General features: G+C 35.3%; 1 protein-coding gene across 1 annotated transcript in view; it reads left to right on the top strand.

Moving 5' to 3' along the window:
• Nucleotides 1–16,888, top strand: part of FRMD4A (FERM domain containing 4A) — a 367,656-nt gene that overhangs the window by 319,296 nt on the left and 31,472 nt on the right. The window contains exons 15-16 of the mRNA XM_031940653.1: nt 11,084–11,217; nt 14,485–14,607. Coding sequence (XP_031796513.1) covers nt 11,084–11,217; nt 14,485–14,607 — 257 coding nt within the window. The remainder of the gene's footprint in view (nt 1–11,083; nt 11,218–14,484; nt 14,608–16,888) is intronic.

Raw genomic sequence — 16,888 nt, 5'->3', positions numbered from 1 at the left:
AGGGCAGGGGAGGGGGAAAGGAAAGGGGGAAAGGAAAGGAGGAAGAAGGGGAGAAGAAATAGTAGCAAGAGGAGGAGGAGAAAGGAGGGAGGACAGAGGGAAGAACAGAAGGACAGAGAAAGGCAAAGAGAATTAGAAAAAAAATGAGAGAGAACTAGAGAGAGAAAATGAGAGACAGAAATGTATAAAAATAGGAAAATTATTGTGGTTATAAGATTGTGGTTGAATTACCTCCATCATGAGCAGTAGGAATATTGGTTGCTGAAGAATGCGTTTCTTTGGTCATGACATCTTGGAGAAAGTATGTCATGCAAAGTTGAACCTCTAGCTTTGACTGGGTTCACTATAGATTCATCATTCTGCTGTTTGCACATTCTTATTCTCTTAATGTTAGCACTTCCTCCTATTGTTAGAAAGTTTATTAATAACTACTATAACAATGAGTTTTCCACAAAGTCCTGCTCTGAAACCAGAGATATGACCCTGGGGTCTCAAAAGCTATTTGCACAAAGCATAAGGCCTAACAGTTTCTAACACACTAGAAAAGAACGTTAAGTGCCTACTTTTCCATCTTAAAGTATATTTTCATTCATATATGTTTATGATTGATACACATACATATCAAATCCTTTGTGAAAATATAAGGAAACAGGAAGCATTTCACAAACTACGTTCTATCGCAGAACACTTGGAAACTGATGGAAAGATGCATAGAATACAAGATTCTGCTTTGTTTATTTTTTTTAATTGAAATCTGTTCAACACACCAGTTTCCCCCAAGAAGCAATCTCTTATCAAGGTGCTTTAATAAATGTAACCACAGATGGTTTTGTTCAGTGTTAAGCAAGACAGCTTGCCAAAGATGCTCCTGACTCATGGAGGATGTTTTATGCCTATCCAAATTGAAAAGGGGTTCTCTGCAGAGGGTGAAATCTTCTACATAGTCCTATTTCCTCAGCTGCTCTGATCAAATTAAGTACCTAGAACAGTATAAGGCTGAATCATGTTTGTGATTATTCAAGAGATCATTCTAACAACCCATATTAAAAAAAATACCAGCAATCTAAAGATATAAAAAATGCCTCTTATTCTGACCAACTCAGTAATTTACAATTTTCTCATTTGTAAAATACAGCAATGTATTGTTCTCTCTAGGTTATTTCCCCTCAACTCAGACTCACAGTTCCCTGGGAATAAGAATAGCTGCCTTAGGCTTAAGATTTCCTGTAGGTCTATATGCCTAAAACTAGAGTTCACAAGCTCCAGCTGATATACTTCCTTTTTAATAGTCAGCAAAAAGACACAATTAACTCAAATTAAAGACATTTACTAAAGTAGCATCAGTCAACAAGCATTTATTATACACCTAGCAAGCATGCTAAGTGCTGAGGACAAAGAAGGACAACAGATAATCCTTGTTTTTAAGGACTTCAGAGCCTAATGAGAACGACTACAGAACATTTCCTCCATAAACCAGGGTCACACTGTCCCATAAGTATGCACAGGATCAGGAGGAAGAGTACAAAGACACGTAGCAGAAAGGCATAGACTTGGAGAATATATGGATGAGGAAGTTCTGGCACTGACATCCCCAGTGACTTTTGCCATCTGTTGGGGTCCTGCTACTGTTCAATTCCCAATAATCAGGACTGGATTTCTTCTCTACTTATATAATTCACTCCTCAGAGCTGCCTCTTGCTTTGACTCCTCCTACAGTATCTCTTATAGAGGGAAAAGTTCCATTTTAAGGTTCAATCTGTGGCTTACAGGGTCATACCTCAGAACTGTCTCTTGCTTTAACTACCTTCTGGAGACAATGTCTTCCCTCTAAAGACATAGTTGACCTTTTGACAATTAATGATTAGCTTCTCTCTAATTGCATCATTTTTTATCAGAGACCTTTTTAAAACCTCACCAAGGTAAGAGTAAAAAACTACCATACGTTTCTTCTAAGACTGTTAACAACTTATTCTCTGTTACCTATCCCTTACCTTCTGTGATTCCTTCAGCCTTGACCAAAGTGGGAAATCAATTGATCAATGTCTTGATCAAAACCCTTCTCCAGCTTTGGCCCCCAATCCCTACACTGCAATACCCGTACTATTTTGCAAGTTTCTTATGAGCATTAAATGATATAAAATATGTAATATACTTTATAAACCATGCAAACAACAAGCATTCCTGTTAATCCTCCCAGAAACGTATTTATTTTAAAAGAGAACCATGTTGAGACAATGGTAGATTCAAAGGAATGTCAATCAGTCAACAGTCATTTATTAAGCACTTACTATATGCCCGACATTGTGCTGGGTATTAAAATGCCAAAGTAAAAATGAAACTATCTCTAACCTCAAGAAGTCTGTTTTGGAGGAGGAAAGAAAAAAATACAAAATATATACCAAGTAAATATAAAATATTTCCAAAAAAAAGACATTACCAATTGGAGTAATCATGAGCTTCATTTAAAAAATGGTACTTGAACAGAGTTTGGGGGAAAAAACGAGATGAGGAAAGAATATATTGCAAGCATGGAGGAGAGTCTATACAAGTCATAAAATTATAATGATGGGAGATGAAACATCATGTATAAAGAATAGCAGTTAAGCCTGTTCTACTAGAACGTAGAGTTCATGAAAGTGACTAATATGACAAGTATGGAGTCAGATTTTGAAGGACTTTAAAAGCCAAACAGAAGATTCTGCAAGAGAGTGACATGGTCAGACCTATGTCTTAAAAAGATTATTTTGGAATATGTGTGGAAAGGGGACAGACAAGAAACCTAATAAGGAAGTTGTTAGAGTCCAGGTAAGAGATGACTAGAACCTGCTATGTAAGTGGAAAGAAGGAACAGGATGCAAGATGTATTGTGCACATAGAATCAAGTACATTTGGCACTTGATTAGAGATGAGGGATCCATTTGAGAGGTTAAGTATCCCTTAATCAATCAACAAGCACTTATTAAGTACCTACTGTGTGCTTACCACTGGAATTATAGATAGATAACTTCAAGATTGCAAACCTTATGACTGGAAAGTGACTGGAAAGATAGTAACGTCTTAAAGAAAAATTGACAAATAAGAAAAAAGGGTAGGTTGGAGTGGGTGTTGAGAATTGGATCTTTTGGTTTTGTTGAATTTGAAATGAATACTGGCCTTCCAGTTAGAGATGCCTGATTGGCAGATGGTAATATGTATTTGGATAACAGAGATGTAGAGAGAGGAGACAGAGACAGACAGAGAGAAACAGATACACATACACATATGTAGACAGAGAAACAGAAATAGAGAGATACAGAAACAGACACAGAGAGAGAGGGAGGGAGAGATTGAGAAAGGAAAGGAGGGAAGAAGGGAGGGAGAGAGGGAAGGAAAGATGAAGGGAGAAAAGGAGGGAAAGACAGAAACAAACAGAGACAGAGATACACACCAATAATGCATATGTAAATCTGGGAGTCATCTGAGAAGGGATGATAATTAAACTGTAGGAAAATAACCAATATATTATGAAAAGGTATTTAGATAAAGAATAGACCTAGAACAGATCCTGAGATATAATTTTGCAGAGGGAGTGGGACATGGCTGATGATCTGGTAAAGGAGTTTAAGAGACAATGGAGAAGAATCAGAAAAGATTAGTGTCATGAAAACTCAGAGAAAAGAGAGAATGTGGGAGGAGAGGATATAAGATAAAGCTTGAAAGGTGGGGTTTCCTTCTAAATTATGGAGGGCCTTAAGTGCCAGATCAAAAAATTTAAACTCAATTCACTTCACAAATAGGCAGACATTGAAGGGTTTTTAACAGAAGAAAGATAGAATCATATCCATGCATTAGGAAGATATATATGGTAGCAGGCTGAAATATAAGTTGGAAAGATAAGACAGTGGAAACAAGAAAAGCCATTAGATTATTTTTACTACCCATCCTCTAGTGCAGAGCTTCTTAAATTCTTTCCCCTCATGACCCCTTTTCTCCTGAGAAATTTTTACATGATATATAGGTATATGAAATAGATTTACAAATTAGACATTCCCTGATAATAAATCATAATTTTACAACCCCCACATTCAGTTATGCGACCCCCATATGAGGGTGTGAACCACAGTTTAAAAGGCTTTTCTCTACTATAGATACTATTGAGCCACCGACTGTCCGAAAGGAAAAAAACAAAACTTGTATTACTCAGGCCATGCATTAGCAAAAGCTATGTTTGTTATTTCAAGACTTTCCCTTTTTGTTATACTTTGATGTAAGCTTTCACATTAAAGAAATTTAAGTAGCTGATGGACAGTTTTCTAGGTATGACTTAGAATTTAACCACTTAACATAGACTGATATTCTTGTTAAAGGCCCCATTTAATTCTTGCATCAGGTGCCTTGATAATGACTTTCAGAAAAGCCATGTTTAAGCTTTACAAAATCTGTTATATTTGATCAGCTTATATTGCCTTTGAGTTCACCTTCATGAAAAGAATAAATAATTATGAATTTTGAATGGAAAATGAGGAACTACTTCCTTCTTTCTATAAAAGAAATTCAATCTTTTAAAAATGTTTTTTCTTCATATTTACACCATCAAGTATATGTCAAAGTGTTCCCCCATACCATTGAAATGGGGGAAGCCTACTTTTCTAATGATTATTTACCAAAGGCCTAAGGAAATAGACTGCCATTTCCTTCCTTGCTTTTCAGGCAACAGATTTCTTTTTTCTTCTTGAGTTTGTTTAGCTTTTCACCATTGCATTCAGAGAGAGCAGCATTCCTCTTTTAACTTGAAATCACTGACCAATCAGAAACATTTCATCAAATAGATGAGAAGAAATTCCTGATGATCAACAATCTTCTCCACCAGGATGCTTGTTCATATCCTGTGCTGAGTAACTCAGCAGCTTTAGAAAGATAGGAGCAAATTCTCTGTCTCTTTGAATGAGGATATCCTTCCATTTGTTCACCAGTCCAGGAAGAGAGCTGTTGTTTGTGCTTGCTGGTGTTCCCTTAACATCCGGACCCAGTGAATCAGACCGCCCACTGGCGTGATGTTGCGCTGGCTGGACTTCCTAAGCTGAAGACCAACAAAATAACAGTTTTGGGAGCAGTTCTGCCTGGAAGATAGGCGAACTAGTCGGATTCTTTGTCATTCCACAGCTGTGTATGTCATGGGTACCATTCAGAATGACTGTCCAACTTGGGATAAATTATTTTATAACTCTAACCCTATCTATAAATTAATTGATTGATTGAAGATCAAATTTTTTTAACATGATATAATTTTCATTTTCTTTGAAATCATTTGAATCAGCTTTCAATCCAGTTTGATTATAAGGATAACCAAAAGCACAGATTAAATTTTTTAACCTGGTATCCTTCAAGTCAAATTAACAAATATTTATTGAAAATTCACTGTATGGAAGGCACTGTGGTTTCATCAGAGTCACCACCTAAGACTCAGGATCACTGAGATAGGCAACATATAAGAAGAATGAAAACGAGGCAAAATATTAAAATCCTGATTTTCAAAGACATTGTCTATTGTCATTATCAACAAGAGTCCTCTTCCTCTGAATTTTCATAAAGCACCGGACATTTACCATTTATTATATGCCCCCTGAGATTGATATTCAATATGGTACACTAGAAGAACATTGTAATAGCCTAATATGGTGAATAAGATGCCAAACTTGGAATCAGAAAGACTTGGGTTCAAATTCTACCTCTGATGAGTTACATGATTGGGCAAGTCACTCAAACTCCATGTATTTGAGGCAGATGTACCAAGCCATAGTTGGGTGGACTATCTCTTGCATTGGATCATTTTCCTTTTAACAATGTGTTCTATGACTTACTTGCCAAGTCATACATGAGTTGAATATATACTGGCTTGGACTATTTTCTTTTAATGCATGTATTTTGACATTCCCCAGATAGCTAGTAAGGTCCTTGAAGACATGGGCCATATTTTATGTGATTTTAAAAAAATTATACATACAATAATGTATACATATGGATTACTTATTAATATTTGACTGATGGGCTGTTCCTATTGCTTGGTTCTTTTTTTTTTTATACTTTCCTTTAGCCTATCTTTTTTAATTACATATTTTTCCTTCCATTATTTAATATTTTTCTCTAGTTGTATATAAAACAATTTTTAACAAGTTCTAGATTCTCTCCCTTTTTTCCTTCTCACCACCCTCATTGAGAAGGCACATGTGAAGTCATGCAAAATATTATTCTCCTCTCCCCAGGAATTTTTGAAGGTTCTCACAAGCAAGCAAATAGAAGTAATTTTTTTTCCTCTGTGCTTCCATAGCAGTTTGTGTCTCTCCTAGGATATTTAGTTTTCTGTATTATGGTGTGTGTGTGTGTGTGTATGTGTGTATCTATGTGTATGATCTCCTATCTTATGCTAGATTGTAAACTCCTTCATGACAGGAGCTGTGTCGTTCATGTCTGTAGCACATGCTATTCCTCATCCATTATAAGTGCTCAATAATTTACCTTCTTAAATCACCCCATATGGGGATTTTGTGCCTGAATGTGGAGGTCATGAAATTATAATTCATTATTAGTAAACATTTGGTTTTTATGCCTATTTTATATACCTATATATATGGGGTCAGTAAAACATTTTTGGGAGAAAAAGTTTAAGAAGCTCCTGTTCAATAAAATACTTATTGAACATTGATTTGAAACTTTTGACTCCTTACTAGTTTAAAAAGCTTCCCCGCTAAGGTCAGGGAAAAAAGTCAACCAAGCATTTAAGTGCTTATTAATATATGCTAGGCATATACTACTACCTACGGATACAAAGGGGAGTATAGGAATAGAAAGAGGGTAAACCTAAATTAGGATATATAATTAATAAAAGGATTAATGGAAAGAAAATTAAAATTATAGGTGAAAAATTATGTTTTGTCATTATTTGCAGATTCAGTTTTTTTATACTTTGCTTGTCCCACATTGACATGAATTCACAAGAGTTGACTATACCTGAATTCAAGGGCTTGTTTTTTATATAGTGAGACAGAGCCCAGCAGGGAAAATGGATTATATATGAGAAGTAACATGAAATAGACAGGTCTTAATCTTGCTTCATTGTCAAGGAAACAGCCACAGCTAAGACTGATGGGACATAGAACAGACCGCTTTATCCTTAGTTGAAATGATTCCCAATGACCTAAGGGTGATTTTGCTTAAGAGTAAATAAAAGTACAAGTGGATGCTTGAATCCTTGTGCCTCTTTTTGCTTTCTTGTTGAGGTTCTTACGCTTAGAGATGCAGGACTTGGGCCAGTCAGAGTGACTTGATAAAATGTTCTATTTCTCTACATCATAGAATTATATCTCTAATTTTTACTTAGTAAGAGAGAAGAAATCTTTGCAGTTTTAGTTATTTGAACATATATAGACTTGTTTTTAAAATTGTTTTATTTTCCCCCGATTATATGTAAAAAACAATTTTAACTTTTTAAAAAAAATTTGACTTCCAAATTCTCTTCCTCTTTTCCCTGCCTCCTAGAGAAGGCAAGCAGTTTGATATAGGTTGGTTATACATGTGCAGTCATGCAAAACATCTTTCCAGAATTTTAAGAAACTATGTGGGAATGCTGAAAAGAATACTGCATTTGAAATCAGGAAAGATCTGAGGGCTAAAAAGTCCTGACTGTGACATTTACTGGAAAATTAAAAGAACAAAGAATAGTCTACCTCTCAGATATGTGAAGAAGGAAGGAAGGAAGGAAGGAATTTATAGCCAAAGAAGAACTAGAGTACATTATGGAATAAAAAATGGATAATTTTGATTATATTAAATTAAAAAAAAATTATACAAACAAAACCAATGCAGACAAGATTAGAAGGGAAGCAGTAAACTGGGGAAAAGATTTTATATCCAAGAGTTCTGATAAAGGGCTCATTTCTAAAATATATAGAGAATTGACTCAAATTTATAAGAATTAAAGTCATTCTCCAATTGATAGTCAAAGGATTTGAACAGATAATTTTCATTCTATTTCTTTTTCAGAAAAATAGCAAATTTAAAGCCAAAAGTAAGACTAAACCTTCATGTCTAGTGAAACATTCTATTAAATTCAGTACTTGCTCCATTTTTCTCCATCCTAACATCTTCCATCATCAGTAAGATTTAGTCATCTAGATCTTTAATTCTTCATTTTCCATAATCTATCTCTGTTGTGTCTCAATGATGTGATGCATAGTATTGCATTGGACCTCTTCCCACCCCACACGTCAGCACCTCCCCACAAACCCAGAATAAATGAATTTGCCCCAGGTGCTGGAATTCCTCTTTACAGTTCTGGCATACTCATCTACAAGAATTTCTGGAGAAAAGAACCAGAAACTAGGGATTTTCATGAGACTTCCACTGCACCCACACTGTCTTTCTTTGGCAGTTGTATTCTTGGCACTTGGAACAGTAAAATTGCAAAGTAATAACAGTTTAATTAGTATTAATTAACTGTTTTAGCCTTTGGCAATTGGTGCTAACCAATTCTTAAGTGTTCCCATGGTAGAGACCAGAATAAATGGTCTATCATTATCACCCTAAGATTATTTGTCTCCCTGAGCCTAATATTGTTATAGTTTATGCTGGTTTTAAACAAATATTAAGTTCACATTTACTTCAAGAAATCATCCATTAAGGGATTGGTCATAGAATGAAAAAAAGAGATTAATTTCCTTTAGAGTCAATATTACTTTAATCTCCTTTGGTTTGAGTCTCTCAGTCTCTTTTGGTTAGCATTTTTAAAAATGAGTACCTAATAGTATTCTGAATATTATATTATATTCTTAAATGATGATGTAGAGAACATAATCATTAAATTTTCCTGAGTCACCAACTTTGATTGGTAACTATTACCTTAGAAAATTAAATTAAGATACAAAATGACCCAACCAAATTGGAAAATTAGATAAGACATATACAAGATGAAATATAATGCATCATTGTTACTAATACAACATGATTCACTTAGAGAGGAAGAAAAATTTGCACTAATACAAGATGGCTGCTTTTTATAAGCATCCCCATCCCTTCCCCTCCTCACCCCACCCAAGACACATATGTCTTTAGAGTAGTGCTGTGGGTCAAAGGCAAGCAAACTTCTAAGTAACAACAGACTCTCATAGCGTACACATCAGAGGAACCACAAGGTAACTATTTTCTACTCACTGGTCAAGTTTCCACAAGAGAACTATATTCAAACACACAGTTGAAGCATGATGGAGAAAACCTAAACATAATCCAGAAGAGAAGAAAAAAAATGAATGGTTACAACTTTGAGACACAAATCCAATACACAAAAACTAAAGAACAGGGATTATTTACTCAAAAGGAATAAAACTAAAGTGGGATTTAAAACTAAAGTGGACCCCAGCCCACATTACATTTCCTTTCCTTTCTATAATAATTTATATTATATAACATATATGTACTTAATCCTCAAGTATATGGTGTTCACCATTCATTTATTTATTAATTATTTATTAAGGGGTCATTATATTCAAGACAAATTGTAGAAAGGCAGGTGGTCCAGCGGATAGAGCACTGTATAAACACATAACCCTGTTTATCTCAGTTTCCTCATCTGTTAAATGAACTAGAGAAGGAAATGGCAAACCCCATCAATATTTTTGCCAAAAAAAAACCCAAGTGGGGTCAATGAAGAATCAGAAACAACTAAAATGACTAAACAACAACATATGTAGAAAATACTATAATAACGAATAGCTATATGATTTCAGTCTCAGCTGGGCAGAAAAAGAATAAAATATGATGAAATCACAGTGGGAGGTACTTAGGTGGTGAATTAACTTGCCTAACCATATGGCTCAAGAGACACTGAAATTCATTACTGTTAGAAGAGGTAGAGGGTTAAGTGACTTTTAGAAGAGTAGATTTATATTTTATGGATTGGTTTGAATATTACACTGAATGGAAGGATTTTTGTTCTCATTTTGTGATTATTGACTATTAGTGGAAGCAACATCAGAAATGATCCATTCTGAAAGCAAAGACTGTCTTTCTCTAGAATGCAATCCTTACACTTAGTTGAACACAAACACTGTGCTCTTGACTTTGTCCTGTTCATCACATATACAGAATACACACCATTACTGGCCCTGCTACTGACCAAAAGCATGGTAGGAATAGCATTGGAACATGTAGAAGATTCTCATATCTGACTTACCTGCCTTGGCAGGTTCCATAGTTTGCTTATATCAAATGCATTTCCACGTCTAAAACCCATTCCGTAATATAGTTTCCTAATCCCTCTTGCTGTTAGTTCAATTCCCTCTTAAGGGGCAGGTTGCTATCAAGGAAAGAGTATTGGTTTGGGAGTCAAAAGTCTGATCCTAACTGGGGATACCTGGGGCAGGTAGGTAGGTGTCACACAGTAGTCAGGAAGTTGTTAGTTCAAATCCAGCCTCAGATATTAATTAATTAAGTGACTCTGGGCAAACCCTTTAATCTCTTCTGGACTCAGTTTCCTCATCTGTAAAATAAGGATATTAATAACTCCTACCTCACAAGGTTGTTGTGAGAATCAAAAGACATAGTAATAAAGCATTTAGCACAATGCCTGACACCTATATAAGCTATCACTGTTTAACATCATCATCATTATATTTATATTATTATATATAACTTATATTACATAACATATATGTAATAAATATATATAATATAAATAAATATGTAATATGTTATATTAATAATTAATGTATTAATTATATTAGATTTAAATTTTTTTCTGATGTTGCCTTAGCTCCAGAAGTTCCTCTGAAACTTGATGAGGAGGTTATCTCGTGCATGGCACCTCCGAGGAAAAATAAACTTACTGGAATTATGAAGTCTTCCACCTGTTCTGCTGGCTGGCTACAAATGCAGCTAAGCACTGAGCTCTCACTCTAGACAAATACAACCCTTACAGCACCTGTTCCATTTCATATTCTTGATTGCTAGAGTTTATCCCCTAACCACAGTGGGAGCTCTGGTGAAATTCATGAGTATTCCAGATGTGTGTCCCATTGTCAGCCAGCCTAGTAACACCAATGTTTATTGATAGGTTCCCAGGAGTCGGATAGCTCTCAGTCTGCCAAGAAGGACATGCTGGCTGCATTGAAATCCAGGCAGGAAGCCCTGGAGGAAACCCTCCGCCAGCGACTGGAGGAGCTGAAGAAACTGTGTCTTCGAGAAGCGGTAGGCAATGGGAACCTTGCAGCCTTGGAAAAGTGTGTTGTGCATGAACATGTATTCTGAAGTGCATTCGGAGGGGGAAAGGGTGGGAGTGGTGGGAAGGATGTAAGCAAGAGTGAAAATCCTCCAGAGACACTCATAGAGCCTTTATTGAAAAATTGCCGGAAGTTAATGAACCACACTGAAACTCATGTTTGTTGCCTACTAAATCTTGATAGTACCATACTCAAGAGTCCAGTGAATGGATGGCTTCTGCCAAGAGTTTGTGAATGCCTGAATATGATATTGTTATGATTTGTGTTGGTCTTAGAACAGGATAAATTTCAAAGTTGGCTTAATAAATCATATTTCCTATTGAAAGGGTGGGTTGGGGGGTGAAAGGGGAAATCAGTGTTTTCACTTGATGCATAAATCCCCTTAGACTCCTGGGCTTGAGTTTTGTTAATTCTCTTTCTTTCTTCTTTCTTTCTTTCTCTCTTTCCTTTCTTTCTTTCTCTTTCTTTCTTTCCTTTCTTTCTTTCTTTTCTTTCTTTCCTTTCTTTCTTTCTTTTCTTTCTTTCTTTCCTTCTCTCTTTCTTTCTTTCTTTTCTTCTTTCTCTTCCTTCCTTCCTTCCTTTCTTTTCCTCCCTCTTTTCCTTCTTTTATCTTTCTTTCTTCCCTCCCTCCCTCCCTCCCCCCTTCCTTCCTTCCTTTCTTTGCCTTTCTGTCTTTCTTCTACTTACTCTTTTTCGTTCCTTTTTTCCCTTTCCTTCCTTTTTTCTTTCCTTTCTTCCATATTTCTTCATTTCTTCCTTCCTTTCTTCTTTCTGTCCTTCCTTCTTTCCTTTTTTCTGGAAAGAGCACCGGACTTGGATTCAGAAGACTTGGGTTGGAATCCCAGCTTTGCCACTTACTAGCTGTGTGACCTTGGGCTAGTCACTTAAGTTCCCTGAGCCCCAACCTCCTAAAATGGGGGTGCTAACATTTGCACTACCTACCTCACAGGGTTGTTCTGAAGAAAGCATTTTGTAAATTCCAAAACCCATACATGTGAAGTATTGTCTTTCTTCCTTCCTTCTTTCCTTTCTTTCTTTCCTTCTTTCAATGAAGTTTGCCCACTGCTATTTTTTTTTAAATTAACAAAGCAGTATTTATCCAAGCCAATTGTGCCCACTCATCATTTCACAACTCATTGGGATTTGGAGCCTGCCAAAGTCCCTCACCAGTGCTTCTGCATGCCCACCTCTGCCTCATCTCCCATCCCATCACTATTTCTGAGCATTTCTGTAGATGCCATTCTGAAACACAAAGAATATGGGGAGGGGAGAGGAAGGGTGTATGTGAATGTTCTGTGTGTGAGCATGCGTTTTAGGGGTGTGTACTCTTCGGAGACCCCAGCCCACATTACAAGCAGTAAACAATCCAAACTAGGCAAGCACATGTGGGATTTCAACTTTAGTTGAAAGAGACATGTTTCCCTGCCCCCCACCCCCAATAATAATGTCTTACCCCAAGAAGAATGAGATGAGGGGCCATAGACTAAGATCATATTACATTTTTCCTTCACTTAATTATGGTCTGGATTGATTTAAACTGGAGTCTGCACAAAGCAGGACCTTATTAACACAAATCCATTTCAAATCTTAGGAAAGCCTAGGGCCCAGCCACAGACATATTGTGTGATATTGTAAATATTAGGAAACATTTTTATAAAATATGTGCTTAAAAAAGTTTTTTTTTTTTTTTAACCTTACAGGGTCTTTCTGTGTCTTTAATGAATGGATTTTAAAGCCTTGTTTTGTATTGGAAACTTTCTAACACAGCAGTGCCTTTCACCTTGGCAAAAATCAGGAACTTTTTTAGAACTGGTTCACTTCTCATATCATGATGACAATACTGTGACTGAATATTTGTATAGTATTTCAGCATACAAAATACTTCCACTTATAGAAGTGAATTCCACTTATATTATCTCATGTGATACAAAGAAACAGATCTTTGCACTTCTTAAATATAAAGCAATGTGTTTGATTCAATGAAAGATATATATTTTATTTTTTGTTTATTTTTTAATGTATTTTTTCAAATCATAAGTAAAAACAATTTTTAACATTAGTTTTTTTAAAAACATTTTGCGTTCCAGAATCTCTCCCATAATGTTCTTTAGGAAGCCAAAGAGAAAGTGTAGCATGCTGTAATCAGCCTGGGAAAACTATCCACGACAGTGACATCAAATCATTATTTATTTAGATTTAATTTGTGGACACTATAGACCTTGATTCTAAAAAGTGGTTTTAAGCCAAACAGTAAATTACTTTTTAAAAATTTGTATTTTCTTTTGATACCATATGTGTTTTCAAGTTATAAGATAGTGACAGTTTTAATACTTTTTATTTTTCTTCTTGGATGTTTTAAGCCAAAATGGAAAAAAAAAAAAAAAAAAAAGAAAATCTCTAAACATCTAAATACATCTCCAGATATTATGTTATTCATAGGCAGAATCTCAAGGCAATAGTAAAATGTCCTGTTAAATAAACATATGATAATATGTAACAGTGACTTTAAAAACATTGGAATTATTCCTTTCTTTAAAAAGGGGAAACAGAGAAGGGGCACAGTGCTTTTTTTTCTGTAAAGTTAGCTATTGTAATCAACATCTCAGGACAGCTAGGTGGTAGAGTGGATAGAGTATCTGGCCTGGAGTTAGGAAGACTCATCTTCCTAAACTCAAATCTGACCTCAGACACTTGCTAACTGTATAAGCATGATAGAAATTGAGAAGGTTGAGGTGGGGAGAAGTTAAAAAGAATTCGATTTGGGAGAAGTTACATAGAGCTCTAAAAAGGCTTGGAAAATCCTGCCACTGTTACCAGATTTATGAATCTTGATACTCACCCATCCTCAGATTTCCAGTTCAATCCATTAAGAATTTTTTTTTCATGTAGGAGAAGCTACATTTTGATTTCGTTATAGAAGTCATTGGAAAAATTATTAACCTTATGGAGATTTATTTTAGAACTTAAGGTTCTGAAATGCATCTTTTTTATAAGGCGATATATATACATTTATATTTATATCTTAAAATACAACTGTCCCATTAAGCATATCCATCAATTTTAATCATTCTAAGATTGTGTATTTAAAAGGGTGAGTGAATGTGTGCCTGTGTTTGTCTCAGAACATATGTATGTATATGTGTACATACATATATATCTATATGTAAACATATAGATATATATGTTTTTAATACTCGTGCTTCTTGCCTTTACTAATGTTTTTTCATGTATACAGGAGCTTACAGGAAAATTGCCAAGAGAATATCCCTTGGATCCAGGGGAGGAACCACCCATTGTTCGGAGGAGAATAGGTACTGCCTTCAAACTGGATGAACAGAAAATATTGCCCAAAGGAGAGGTGAGCCCTTTACTTTTAGTTCTTGGATTCACTAAAATAATCTGTATTTCTTTTGAACTTTCCTACTTTAGGCCAGAATTTCTTGGCAAGTCTTTTAATCTCTATTTGCCTCAGTTTCCTCATCTGTAAAATGATCTGAAGAAGGAAATGACAGATTTTTCTCTGTGAAGAAAACCCCAAATGGGGTCACAGAAAGTCAGTCATGACTGAAATGACTCAACAACATTTTTTTTTATAGTATTTACTGCTTTAGTAAGCATTTTAATTTCCCTTAAAATTATTTATTTAACATTATGGGTAAATGACAAGTAAATGAACACTTGAGGATAAACTAATAGTTTATATGATTTTTCTAAGGTCTTTCAGACCGGCTGCATAAAGAGACCCCAGAAAAAGAAAGTGAAATAAAACCTAATCCACCAATGATAGGCAATTAGGTGATACAATGGAGAGATCAGCTCTCCTGAAGTCAGGAAGAGCTAAGTTCAAACAAGACCTAAGATTCTAGGCATGTCACTCAACTCTGTCTGTGTCCTCATTTGTTAAGTGAACTGAAGAAAGAAACAGCAAACTACATCAGTATTTTTATACAAAAAAAGCCCAGAGCCCCCACAAGTTAAACATAATTAAAATAACTGAACAACAATAAGCTAAAATCTGGAAGAATATGTTTGTTTGTTTTTAAATCTTTAAAGAAGTATTTTTTCTTTTAATAGTATTTTATTTTTTCAAAAACATGCAAAGATAATTTTCAAAATTCACCTTTGCAAAACCTTATGTTCCAAATTTTTCTTCCTTTCTTCCCCCTGCCCTCTCTAAGCAATCTGATATAGATTAAACACCTGCAATTCTTCTAAACATATTTCCACATTTGTCAGGCTATGCAAAAAAAAAAAGAAAGAAAGAAAAAAGAAAATCAGATCAAAAAGGGAAAGAAACAAGCAAACAACAACAGCAAAAGGTGAAAATACTATGCTTTGATCCATATTTAGTCTCCATAATTCTCTCTGTGTGTGCAGATGGCTCTCTCCAACACAAGTCTATCAAAATTGCTTTGAATCACTACATTTTTGAAAAGAGCCAAGTCCATCACAAATGATTATCACATAATCTTATTGCTATGTACAATGTTCTCTTGGTTCTGCTCATTTCACTTATCATTAGTTCATATAAGTCTTTCCAGGCTTTTCTGAAATCATCCTGCTCATCATTTCTTATAGAATAATATTCCATTACCTTCATATATCATAACTTATTCAGCCATTCTCCTACTTATGGGCATCCACTCAATTTCCAGTTTCTTGTCACTACAAAAAGGGCTGCTACAAACATTTTTGCACATGTGGGTTAAGGAAATATTTTGAAAAAATAATTTTTCATCTCTTCCAAATTTGTATTGTGCCAAAGTTTATTTGTTGGAGATATACATCTGGGTATAAATTCAACTTTAGTGAGTCCATTATGAAATTGATTGCTGACCTCCATTTAGACTAGCACCTAATTTAGATTAGAAACACGATTTCCTGCAAAAAAATGTAAAAAAGTCACACACCTCCAAAATCACTAGCTAGATAGGAATGATCAGCTCAGATTGAGACTGCTAGAGGCCCTGAAAGAATTTGATCTTGATTGTGAAGTTTGGGGGTTGCCATCCTGCAGGCCAGGGGTTCCTGAATCCTCATCTGATGGCAGTTCTTCAAACATCTGTGTAATAAACTGGTTCTCAGCATTTCCTCTGCTTGACAGATCCATGATTAGCAGGAAGAATGAGGAGGAGGGGGGCACTTGGGGCTACTATCAAGCAATTGTCAGGGCAGGTGAACTGTCCTAAGGACGAAAAATAAATATTTAATAAGATGGTCATGTGTCTTTTTGTTCAGATATCAGTGATTCAATTCAAGACATTTTTAATATGTCTGCACCTCTTAAAATAGGAAAGAAGATAGATCATGTCTAAGTGACCATAATGGTTAGGGAATTTAAACACACACACACACACACACACACACACACACACACACACACATTTTACAAAGATCATTGAAGAGATTAACTTCAGTATTTAAACTAGAGAGTAATTATTTGTGAGGAAGGAGTCAAGGGAGGACACTTGATTGCTGCTTTCAAATATTGAAGGATTTAAACTTGCATTATTTTGTCCCAGTCATAAGAACTTGGGTGAAATGGATAGAAATTGCAGAAAGACTAATTCTGGATTATTGTATGGCAGAGAAGAGGGAAGTATCATTAATCAGAATTGCCCTAACATGGTATTATCTGT

The sequence above is a fragment of the Sarcophilus harrisii genome, chromosome 5, assembly GCF_902635505.1.
Source record: "Sarcophilus harrisii chromosome 5, mSarHar1.11, whole genome shotgun sequence".
NCBI classification, from domain to species: Eukaryota; Metazoa; Chordata; class Mammalia; order Dasyuromorphia; family Dasyuridae; genus Sarcophilus; species Sarcophilus harrisii.
The sequence above is the reverse complement of the archived record's forward strand: the minus strand, read 5'-3'. Positions and strand labels throughout refer to the sequence as shown.